This window comes from Jatropha curcas, chromosome 5 (assembly GCF_041381405.1).
Source record: "Jatropha curcas cultivar XTBG-Jc1 chromosome 5, XTBG_Jcur_1.0, whole genome shotgun sequence".
In the NCBI taxonomy this organism is placed as follows: Eukaryota; Viridiplantae; Streptophyta; class Magnoliopsida; order Malpighiales; family Euphorbiaceae; genus Jatropha; species Jatropha curcas.
In genome coordinates, this window is record NC_143155.1 from 22,222,240 (window position 1) to 22,234,407 (window position 12,168).

At 31.8% G+C, this 12,168-nt stretch overlaps 2 protein-coding genes across 4 annotated transcripts; both read right to left on the reverse strand.

The window, feature by feature from the left end:
- Positions 1-2,808: 2,808 nt before the first annotated feature.
- On the reverse strand, positions 2,809-3,871 carry LOC105650631 (MIZU-KUSSEI-like protein (Protein of unknown function, DUF617)). The gene has a single exon (XM_012237547.4). It carries the CDS (start codon positions 3,767-3,769, stop codon positions 2,948-2,950), a length of 822 nt encoding a protein of 273 aa, XP_012092937.1. The 5' UTR covers positions 3,770-3,871; the 3' UTR covers positions 2,809-2,947.
- A 1,217-nt stretch (positions 3,872-5,088) lies between these two features.
- On the reverse strand, positions 5,089-9,713 carry NF-YB13 (nuclear factor Y, subunit B13). Of its 3 annotated transcripts, none has more exons than XM_012237543.4 (6): positions 9,523-9,713; positions 9,308-9,378; positions 8,053-8,142; positions 6,389-6,483; positions 5,676-5,744; positions 5,089-5,449 (listed from the first exon to the last, which is right to left on the reverse strand). In XM_012237543.4, exons 2-6 carry the CDS (start codon positions 9,360-9,362, stop codon positions 5,288-5,290), a joined length of 471 nt encoding a protein of 156 aa, XP_012092933.1. In that variant the 5' UTR covers positions 9,363-9,378; positions 9,523-9,713; the 3' UTR covers positions 5,089-5,287. The 3 variants fall into 3 exon arrangements, with proteins under 3 accessions (XP_012092933.1, XP_012092934.1, XP_012092932.1); XM_012237544.4 differs by having other exon boundaries at positions 5,089-5,452; positions 6,389-6,459; positions 9,523-9,709; XM_012237542.4 differs by having other exon boundaries at positions 5,089-5,452; positions 9,523-9,661.
- Positions 9,714-12,168: the final 2,455 nt, after the last annotated feature.

Sequence of the window (12,168 nt, forward strand, 5' to 3'; positions counted from 1 at the left end):
AATAAAACAGCAGCTCACAGACATTACATTACATGTGAGTTATGCCTAACATTGCTTTAATTACCTTTCAGTTTTCATGCAACTTGGTTTAATCTTCTTCGTAACTTGAAAAAATAGTAAGAACGCAGTTCAGTTGCACTCGTACATCCATCTTTCGGCTTCTTGTCTGAACAATGAACCTTCTGCTTCTTCTCCGTTTCATTGCAAGTGTTACTTTAGATGATGACTATTATTTATTCAATCTTACCATTTTAAGATCCCAACATCCAACTCCCACTCAGAATTCTTTTTTGCTTTTCCTATTTAATTCGCCATATTGGACAATATAAACAAACATTTACACACAAACACAAAAAAAAAAATGATATTTGAAAAATTATTTGTTCAAAAAAATTCATTATTTAATAATTATTAAAAGAGAGTTATGAAAAGAAAAATAATAGAAAAGGAGAGGAATAGCATTCAGTGGAGAAATTATGGTATAAAGCAAAGCAATGTGGCCTTTGCTTTTTGAATCTTTTGAAGAATGATGAGTAGATGATGCTATTGCTATTTCTCTTCTCGGTTTTTGTGTTTATGCTCATCTTCTTAACGGATTATTTTTTGTCCTGGCTGTCACCCACACCTTCCCAAATTTTCTTTTCCTTCACTGTATTTTCTTTTCTTTGGAGAAGGAAAATTTTACTTCATGACCGATTTAGGTTTAAGGGTGCTAATGATTGATAATTATGAATATTCTTTACTGAAAATTCCGTTCTTTTTAAATGGATTATGATTTCTAATTATTATCGTGACATTAATTTATTCATATGCTAATTTTTTAACGAATCTTTTTAATATTTACATATTTGAATTTTGATATATTGGATCATCCTCTCGATATTTTTTTTTTATTGTTCGATAATATAAATGGAGTTTTACATCTAGAACTTTATTTGTAAGTACGATAGATTGATAATTATGAATATAATTATTGAAAATTTTACATTCTTTTGATGGATTACGATTTCCAGTTATTATCATATGAATATTTCTTTATGCGGATGTTTTAACTAATCTTTCCAGTTATTATCATCTTCTTGATATTTCTTTTTGTTGTTCGATAATATAAGTGGATTTTCTTATTCAGAATTTTACTTATAGCTCATCTGAATTGAGTTTAGATATCTTTTCGAACTTAAAAAGTTTTTAATTTTAGTATTTGTATTTATAATTTAAATTATTAACTATAATTTAAAATCATTGGATTCCAATGCTAAAACTAACATTTCAAAGCTCAAATGTCAAAGTTGATTCTCAATAATCACATATATAGTAATTCTGTGCATTAATCTTCTTGAAGAAGAAAAATGGAGGAGTGAAGGGTGATCACTGTAAAGGCTTCAAAGTAAAAAAGAGGAGTAAGACATGCACAGTAACAGTTTCTTCAACTATCCCTTTCAAAGCAGACCAAAATACCCATGTGAAAGCATATCTTTTTGTTCTCTCTTTCTTTCTTTTTGGCTAAAACTTAAAACTCCATTGAAAAATTATGAAGAACTTAACAGTGAAGCTTTAAGATTTAGCAGAAGAAGATTCAAATGACATTGTGAAAAAGCAGTCAACAAATCAGAAAAGATTAACTCAGGTGTCAGGAATTGTTTTTCTTTTTTTTATTTTAAATGATTTGTTTGTTCTTTTCTGATCCTTTTTTTTTTTTTTTTTTTTGAACATTGCTTTTGATGACTTCTATGATTAGGCTTTAATAAAATTTATAGGGATCATTCCACACAGAATGTTTGCACAAAAAGCAATCATTGGAACATATTACAGTTTTGGACCAAATGGTGAAAATTTTATTATTAGCTATATATTTGAACATAATTGCCAAAGTATCCTATCCAAACAGGAAGATTTAAGGAAGTAAAAAAGAGAAACTAGCTAGACTTATCATTAATGAACTCAATGACCATTTCCTTAACCATCAATTAGATTCAAAAAGTGTTAAACTACTATTTCAAGGGACAAAAGTAGAAATTCCCAAAATGAAATAGTTCATGAATTTTTATTTCTTTCACATTTGACTTATAAACAATAAGAAACAACTCTGAAAATTTGATTTAGTTATGCATGTTTAGATAAAAATTGCGGATTTAGCTTTCAAAGAACATACATTTCAAAGAACAGAAGAAAGACTTCATCATTTTCTATTTTTATTTGAATCAATAGGAAGCTATATATCCAACGAGCATACATTTCAAAGAACAGAAAAAAGAAAAATAAGTCGGGTCATGATGGCCTAGTTTTCAAGTGTGATTGAGAAAAAAATTTTCAGATGATAGAATCCCACAAAATAAGCAAATAGGCCCCTGAAATCCCACTCCAATGACTTTGTTTGTAGTACTGTGTTTGTGAGTATTCTTTTCTTGAATTATAAAAATTCAACCCTGAAATAAGTATGGGAATAGAAAATATGAAAAGAAAGAAAATTAAAACAAAATGAGAAGACATTCATCATTGCACTTATCCTCCTTGTCTCACATCACTTACACTAAAAAAAAAAAAAAAGAAAAGAAAAACACTATACATATACACCTTCATTGCCCCACCTATCCATCATGTTCTCTAGTATTTTCCCCCTCCAGCTACAAAACTAACAAAATACAAGTAATAAACCCCCACTTTCCCCCTCCATAATTTTCTCCAAAGGAGAAAAAAAAGAAACATAACAGAAGACTTGGAGATCACTAAACCTCCATTTCTTGGTTCTTCAACTTCAATAGCTAAACAAGTATATATGACTAGCTTAATTAATTACTATTCCAAAATTATTATGTAAAAGAAAAAGAAATTACTTTGGAGTAATTAGTAACTCAAGCTTATAGACTCTTAAGCTCAAACAGGGGGGGTTTAAACTTGTAATCTCACAGTCCTGGAGATTCCTTGAGCGCCATTGAGATTGAATGCTTCAGACTCTAAGCAAGTAGATACTAAGCTCAGGAGCTCCATTGCTATCAGGATTCATCATATAAAAAGCTTCAGAATCTCTAGACCCAACAATTCTTTCAAACTTGGCTCTCATATACATAAGCTCACCATCACCATCAGCTCCCATTTCAGGCAAAACACCAGCACCCATTGAAATAGGTTCCACAGCTTTCAAAATCTTCCAATCTTTAGCCCCACATTCTCTTCTTGCAGCAAACCCACATTTTTTACCATTACAATAAGTTCTCCACATTGGTTCTTCAAGCAATCTCAAAGCAGAACAAGATTTCCTTTCTTGCTTTACATCTTCTTTATCACATTCCAATGCAATTCTAACCAACCCAGATGCCATTTCTCTAACCAACCCACTAATTGGAGTGGCAAGTTCAATTAGAAAGGCAGGTGGTGAAATGGGATCCCTTTGAAATGCAAAATGGACATGTCCTCTACGGTAGCCAAAAAGAGTACCAATAACTCTATGACCAAGCCCTGATTGTAGGTTAGATCGGTTCTTGCCAAAGGCATTAAGAACAGAACGAAGCCTAGCAACTGCTACTGCTGGTAATTTCTTCTTTGGAGTTAATAAAGCAGAATGGCTATGGCTATGGCTATGGCTGTTGCTTCTAGTAATATTTTCTTTTTTGTCTTCTTCAGTATTTTTTTTGGCAGTTGAGATTGAAGAAAAAGAAGAGGATGATTTAAAGGTTGGAACTGATGATTCATCAGTTTCGGTTGTTCCAATCTTTTTTGTCCAATGGAAGTGTCTTTTGGAGGAGGAAGAGTCTTGAGAGGCTCTAGCCATTACTACTACTAATGCTGTTGGTTTTAATTTGAGAAAGCAAAATTAACAAGGAAGGCTTCTCCTTATAGATGGTGGGTTTTGGTTTTTTCTTTATCCTTTTTTCTTACAAAAACTCAATTTATTGATTTGTGGGGCTTGTGTGTAATTCTTTGTTTGTAGCCTTCGTTGTGGAGCAAGAGAATCCTGACAAAAGAAACAAGGGTTGGCCCACAAAACTAATTTAGGGAATGAAGGGGAGAGATTTGAAATATAAAAATAAAAATAAAAAGAAAGGAATCAAAGGGGACAATTAGTGTGTAATTTCACTTTCTTGTGGGGTAGTGGATTTGTGCTTGACTGACTCTTTTGACTTGAATCCAAAAAAGCATAAAGAATGGCTAACTACTAACCAAATCCAAAAACCATCTCATGCTTTAGAAATTGTCTTCTATACTAAACCTGCTTCAGGCCAATGTTGGGTTCAAACAGTAACTGGGTTGATGAGTCTACATTTCATCTACCTAGGAACTGACACCTCATTGCATCTGGGACCCACCTAAAAAATTTCAGGGGAAAAAAGAAAACCTAGTCTGGTATTCTCTGCTATTCCCATCCATTTGTTTGATTAGGGTTTCACCCACAATTGACACATCACTAACCTGCTGGGGTCCACATTAGAAGAAGCATCCCAACACTCTTCAGAGACCTGTGATATTAATCACAACATTAATGTTTTCTTGCAATCCATTTAGCGGGAGTTTTGATTTAATGTCGCAGAGCACAAATTGTTGGTGAAATTGGATGTTCTTTCAACTTGATGTTGTCAAGTTTACCAACATGATTTGGCCCTTCCCACCTGAAAATGTAGGATTAAACCTTAACCCTACCTATATTTAGGGTCTTTGCAGCATAATTCTGTTTTTGGTTGTTTTCAAATGCTAAAATATTGAATCTTGAAATACATATCAATGAAACAATGTTTCAACTTGTTTTTTAACACCCATTGTCTTGAATCTTGAAATACACATCAACGAAACAATGTTTCAACTTGTTTTTTAACACCCATTGTAAGGTGCCTTCCACACTGAATATGGTACCTATTATCTAATCCTTCGGAACTAGATGATGTAACAAGATGATGGATGTTACACTTTTCTTTCTCTCCTTTTTTTCTTTTAATTAGACATCAAATAAGAAAAATAAATAAACTTAGATGATAGCATTCTTTGACAATTGAAAAGCAAAAACCATAAACCAAACAACTACGAAGAGATTCAAGTATAACCATAGTAAGAATACGGTATCTAATTGTTCTTATAGTTGTGAAAAATAAAGATGGATTTTGGACAAACTTGCAATAATTACATTAAGTTATAGACATGATCCATAAGTTGAAGTACAAATCTAAGTGCATATCCACATTGGCTAGTGCACTTCAAATGACTTTTTGTACACTATATAAGGAGAGATTAGAAGCACAAAACAAAGTAGAGTCAAGGAAGCTTGCCTATGGTTTAATAAAATAAAAAGGCCCTAAGGTTAGCTCTCTAAACTTCGGTCAGTCTCTGGTTGTTGCTTTGGGGCAATAGCACCTCCATTCATTCTTGCACGTGCCTCAGCAAACATCCTTTGCTGCTCCGCTACTGCTTCTTCCTCGGTCATCTCCGCTCCATTGCTCCATTTACCACCTTTTAATGAGTCCTGCTGGAAGGCATTCCCAAAAATGTTGTCAGGAAATAAATATCTAGTAACATGATATCACATGCTATCACATAAAAGAAGAAAGCCCCATAAAAAATAGCTATCACATGCTGCTATCCAAGTGCCATAGCAGTTTTATGTTCTGCTAAGCTAGTGATATCTGGTTCTCAATAGCCTTTTTTACAAAAAGTCACATCGATATGACCATAAAAAAATGATGAATTACCATAGTCTCAAGCTTGTGTTGCTCGTATGCAGCATAAACCTCTTCGATGTACTCTCCAAAACCAAGAACCTGATAGATCAGGAGGAATCAAATTATTCTTGCAAATAACATAGGCAAATAGCTGGTTTAAGCAATTTTTTAAATTCCTAACATCAATATACCAAGCCAGTAAGTGGTAAATCTTGAAATTGTACATTCCATGCCCACATCCAAAATAAAAAAGCTTGGATCATCACAAGAGACACTACTAGCTACATATCCATATGATTATCCGATAGGTTCAAAGGTGGAACTGTCTGTATATGTGATGATGGCCAGAAGACAGTTTCAATCATTATTGAGAAATCACAGAAGAGGAAGATTACTATAATTACTTATTAAGATGTATATTTCACCTAGACTAATGAAACAAATGCCACATAGATCACTCACACCTTACCCTAACAATAATCAAACACTGGACAGAAGAAAGGGTTTGATGTAAATACAACAATGCTGGAAATCTCAGGTTAGTGTAATTTAAGTTCTTATACATTGCTCAGTGACAAAAGAATAGGGAGCCAGAACATCCTAGGAATAGATTATTTTCTTGCCAATCAAAAAGTTATACCTAATCCTAAGAAAATTAGAACATGCCCAACTTTGTTTTTTTGTTTTCCTCTTTCCTGGTCATGGTGAGGATTTTGTAAGAATAGAATGAATTAGTCACAAACCTCTAACGCCTTGAGTACATGCTCAGGCGCAATCGTCCGCTTCTCCTCTTTACTGCATACTTCATTGGACTCTGATGATACAAGGTTTATAAACTCTGAAATTAGAAAATTTCCTCATTTGTTAGCAAAACAATAATTGCATATCTATAAAGAATAAAAACTATTAATGAAGAAAATATTAAAGTGAAATGGAAACATATTGAAGACTTACAATAAATAATAATCAGAGACTTACAAAACTATCATCAGCCAATTAGAACAATGTCAAACAAAAAAAATTTGTGAACTTAGTAAAAAACTTGCACTGAGTGCTAAATTGGCTCTCTTTAATGGCTTCTAAATTCTGTCATCTTCAGTATCATATATCCAACTGAATAAGATGAAAACCAAGTGTCTTGCACTGTTGGGGAAAAGTACTAAAATATGATAATGAAAAATTGTGTTCCGAAGTATGTGCCTCCTCTAAAATGGCTCATTGAGATTTAGCCTCAAATGTATTCTGATCCTCCTTTTCCTAACGAATTCAGCAATTTGATCCATATTTTGCAAAATTCAAAAATTTAATCAATTTTTTATTTTTCAAATCAATGAGTTCTTTTAGGACTACTGTTTTGATAACCAATTTTTGGCCAATAAGAAATAAAAAGATTAGTTCAGAAAATTCAAATATCAAAGAGTCAGATTTTGAAAATAAAGAACCATAGCATATAAAAACTAAATCTCAGTGAGGTTTCTACAATGTTCCCACCCAAAAATAGAATTCCAAACAGGTATACTATTTAGAATGGATCATCTAACTTAGGTTTCTCGTTGATTAGAAGTGATTATATGTGTTATTTTTTATGTAAAACATGAAAATACTGCAAAAACATCTCCAAGATTCGTTAGTCATAGCAAAACCAAGGATGACACAGAGACTGACTGGTTTAAGATGAAGAATTACAGAATATATGACATTCATAGTTGTCATACAGAAGGAACTGAATGATCCTTGCTTAAACATTCACCTAAGATGTCCAACCCCTACCCTCTTTGACTTGGGACATATTTACCCTGGCCTCTTTCACTTGAGGTATGCACATGTGAGTTTTAATAGAAAATAAGTTGTCGACCACTTTTCTTATTGATCACTACTGTAAAAATGACAAATCTTGTTTGATAATACTAAACCACAATAGTGGCTCTCTCCCCCCACTATCTCATACATATTCCTCCAATAAGAAGTTTTGTAGAACCCTCGATGTATAAAGCAATATGCAAAAAAAAAAAAGGTCAATTTCTATTACAGAACCAAAATAGCATTTTTTTTCTCTCTCCCCCTATCTACATACATATTCCTCCAAAGAGAAGTCTTGTAGCACCCTCAATGTATAAAGCAATATGCAGAAAAAATGTCAAAGTAATAGTTTCTATTGACAAGCTAATAAATTATAATGTGGAACATGATAATCAAACCAAAACAACATTCCTAATCAACAGCACTACTTAACAATATCATGAATAAAAGTAAAAGAAGAAAGATGCATGGAAAAATTGGATATATCACAAATCAAAAGAACATTTTTGAAGCCACAAGATGATAGTTGGACAGATGATGAAAACAATATTGAAAAAACTCAAAGCTGGATACATGCACAATATTTATTTTTAAAAAGAATACTCACCTACACAACACTCTATCAAAAGATCTTGTGCATCTCTTGCAACGCGAACGTCTGGAGGTAACATCTCTTTAATAATTTTGGTCATAGTTGCTGGAAAGAAAATCGTAATTCATCAAACAATCAATCCTCTTTTTTTTTTGGGAGGGGGGCAGGGCATATCATTTGTCAAGCATTAGCATGTTTCAGAGCCAAGCATTAGCACAAACCTATGAGCAACCAATAAAACATACACAGAAGTCGCAATCTATGAAGGACTCCATTATGAAGCAAAGAAACCTTTTAAAACACTTAGTTCTGCAATAATATCCCAACCTAATCTAATCATTGCTTTCCAGCTGACACCTATGCAAATAGGAGACTTAAAATTCAGCATAGGATAGTATCAAACCAACTAACAACCTGCATCAATTGAAAACTGAGTATACAAATTAGAAAACTAAAGATGAGTATATGCAAAAGGCATGCACACACAGATAGCAGTAAAACTCATTTGCGCTGAAGAATGCTTTATACCAATTCAAAATGACCACAAACTAACCTTGTAAAGATTAAACAGAAATAATCATCAAATTCAATAATGTATGGAAACAAATAATTGGAACCTAGAACAATCACAAGCTAAACAAAGACTGATCTATATACATGTTTTTTATATATTTCAATCAACCAAAGGGCAATTAACATCACTGATTGCATGAACTGGAGGTACTCAAGCTGTCAGTGACCAGATTCATGTAAGAATATAATCACTTGGGGATAGGCATTAAACTGTAGAGTAAGTCAAGTAAGTACACTAGTTTGACCATTATAATAGTATCAATTTCAGCTCAAATAGCAAAATCCGTAAACTTACCGAGCCAAAAGCTCCTAGGGTTGTAGATTTTACCAGCAAAATCTATTCTTCAGTTGCTAAATCAAATCTAACAGTCAAGCCATTCATATAGAGAACTCAAACCAATATAATTCGCTGTCACTTTGTAGATACCTTATAAATAGCTATAAACCCAATTAGCAGAAGAAAATTAATGTGTACAATAATATAACAAAAAGGAAGCATATTAAGTTCAAGTTTCTTCATAATTGGACACCATTGCAACTCAACCAGCAACTCAAAATTCATATTGCAAACCAACTCAAAATCAATAGACTGACAAACCTAGGTCCGGCAATGGGAGCTCCACAAAAATTGAACAATTTCAAAAAAAATGAAAAATAAAATCAATATTATTTTTTTTTTTTTTTTTTTTTTTTTTACCTTTAGGTAGCGAAGCATCCTCTTTCGATTTACCAACAATATCCATGGGTTCCATCTTTAATACTCAAAACCTAATTAAATAAAAAAAATCAACACAAAATATTTATACGACGTAAACTCTATAAATATGTATATAAATCGAATCGAACGAAAAAAGATAGATCTGAAACCCTATTAACTGAAACATAAAAGGAAAGCGGAGAAATTTGACTCACCGAGTCGAAACGCGTGGGAGCGACTGCGAAAACCTACGGCCGGAGAAAACGAGCCAACCGATTGAGGATCCGAGATGTAGCGGTGGGAGAGATCAAGCACAAGAAGAAGGCGAGGAGGGGCATCGTTGATATATGGATTTATCAGAGAAGAGCATGGTTTGTGTCGTTCTCTTCTCTCGCTCACGATAAGAGAGCCAGGTCTGGTTCGCAGGCGATTAGGACTCGCATGGAAAGCACCAAAAGCAGTTCCCTTCTCGTGGAAGCACGCTCCAGATTGGGCGCGTCAAACTATTATTAAAAAATGGGACTTTGTAGGACCCATAAAGCTAATTGGTAAGTGTCGTACACGGAAATGATGGCGCGTGAAAATTGTATTGGAGGATCTTGGATATTTCTTTTTTTGAATTTTCTATTCTTTCTTGGTTTCGCGATATTGATTATCGTTTTGTTGTTGTCAGATGACTTTTAGGATATCGATTCTTTTGTCGGCTAGTCTTTTTGGGCAATCAACAAACAGAATAAAGTGGGCCTGGCCCATTTAGAAACCCACCTGTGTTTCTTGTAACTGGACTAGTTGGGTATTATGTTTTGGGGCGGACGCTCGTTATGAAAAATACAATTAATCATGTTATTAAATTTAATTTTTATGTAAAATAAATTTTGAGCAATATTTTTAGATAAAAAATATTATTATTATATATAAAAATATATTGAAAATTTTAAATTTTAGTTAAACGAGTAGGCTCAAAATAGTATGAGCTTGCTAAAAAAATTAAAAGAACTAAAATTAAAGAAAATTATAATTTTGAAATTAAATTTCGACACGGCCAAAGTTCAAATCACATATTACAAATTAATTTTATTATTATAATATTTAGATTCGCTTACCTCCTTTACAACTCGTATGTGTAATAGTATGATTATGTAATGGTTGATATTTAGTGAAAAACACTATTTAAACGATGTGATATTATTCAAATTAAAAAGGAAAATAGTATTTTAAATATTAAATATATTGATAATTTTTAATAGTATTTTCAATTCAAGAAAATAAAAATAAAAGTTAAATGATTGCATGAATTAATACATAATTATTTATTAATTTATTTGAAGTTTTTTCTTTTGAAAGGTTAGTTGAAATTATTATTGTGCTTTAATATTCTTTTTATTTTAATGGATTAAATGCACATTTTGCCTTGCAAGCCATTGCTCTTAGATAGTGATACAGTGAAACTTTTTCCTTATGCTTTGTGATTGGTGTATTCACTTCACCAAATAGATTTTGTAAATGGTTTTCATAATTTTTGCGGTGAGCATGTCAAAGAATTTATCAATAATTGAAAAAAAAATTATAAAAATTATTATTATTTTTTATTTAGCATTAGGCCTATATGCTTTCAGCCAACATATATGTACGTTGGCCCCCAACCAACGAGAATAACTGATAACATTTGTGGATATTCTTATAACTAAACATTTATGATTTTTAAATTATAATTTCTCGAATCAATTAGCCTAAAATTTTTTTTTTTTTGAAAGGGAATTAGCCTAAAATTTTATTTTCCCTTGGATGTGTCAATCATTTTTTATACTAAACAGAAAACTTGAATTTACACAGTTATGTGAAAATTCATTTATTTATTCAAATAAATAAACAAACTTGAATTTCCCATTCATCTCATTGATTTCTTTTTAATAAAATTATATATTTTGATGAATATCACTATAGGAGAACACCATAATAACAACGGATATTTAGAAACGGATGGATCCGTTGCCAAATAGCAACGGATCAGAAACAGATTAGCAATGGAAAATAAACTAACAGCTCATATTTAAACTAGCAACGGATTAGAAATGATTTAGTAAGAGGAATTAAAATTACATGCAGTTTTTTTAATAATTCTAATGAACTTAAATAAAAATTCGATTTTAATAATCCATTATTCTTAATTCGCTATTTTCACCATCTAACCCTTAGACTTTGTAGGTTAGAATTATTAGTAAATTTTTCTTAATAATCAATTCAATTTAATAAATTTTATGGTTATTAAAATATAGTTGTCTATACACGGCGAAGTGAAATATAGAAGATAGATGCGGGGTTATTGGTCTTAGAATTAGTAAGCATTTTGATATTGAATTGGTAATATGGGAATATGCATGGGAATATGTTGCTTGTTCCATTATTTTATTTTCTTTTCTTTTTTTAATAAAATATGTTAGCTATGCTTTTATTTCATTATATGATTATACATTCTCGGTTTACAGGTTTTTTTTTTTTTGGCTACAATCTTGCTTTGAAGAACGAGATGGTGAAAATATTGATGCTTGGATTCAGGAGATAATAGAGCAACGGTTACGACAACAAATTGCAAAACATCAGACTTTAGAGCATCCAAACTTCTTAAATACTCACACTAATAGTTAGGGTGATGGTGTTATTTTGGTAGATTTTAGTTGCTTTGTATCTAACAAATATAAATTTGATGAGCATCTATGAAACATGGTTTTTTTTTAATCGATAGACAAATTTTGTTATTTTATATTTTCAATATATTTAAAATTTATGCTAATTTTATTGATTTTATTTACTTGATTTTTTATTATGAAATATATAAATTATAAAAGTCAAGAACATAAATA

What these genes read in the sequence shown, in the direction of transcription:
- NF-YB13 (XM_012237542.4), bottom strand. Translation starts at nt 9,362, where the DNA reads ATGGAACCCATGGATATTGTTGGTAAATCGAAAGAGGATGCTTCGCTA. An exon ending in GGATGCTTCGCTACCTAAAG is followed by an intron (nt 8,143 to 9,307) that starts GTAAAAAAAAAA and finishes TTTTCTTTCCAG; the next exon opens with CAACTATGACCAAAATTATT. An exon ending in TTTGATAGAGTGTTGTGTAG is followed by an intron (nt 6,484 to 8,052) that starts GTGAGTATTCTT and finishes TTCTAATTTCAG; the next exon opens with AGTTTATAAACCTTGTATCA.
- LOC105650631 (XM_012237547.4), bottom strand. Translation starts at nt 3,769, where the DNA reads ATGGCTAGAGCCTCTCAAGACTCTTCCTCCTCCAAAAGACACTTCCAT.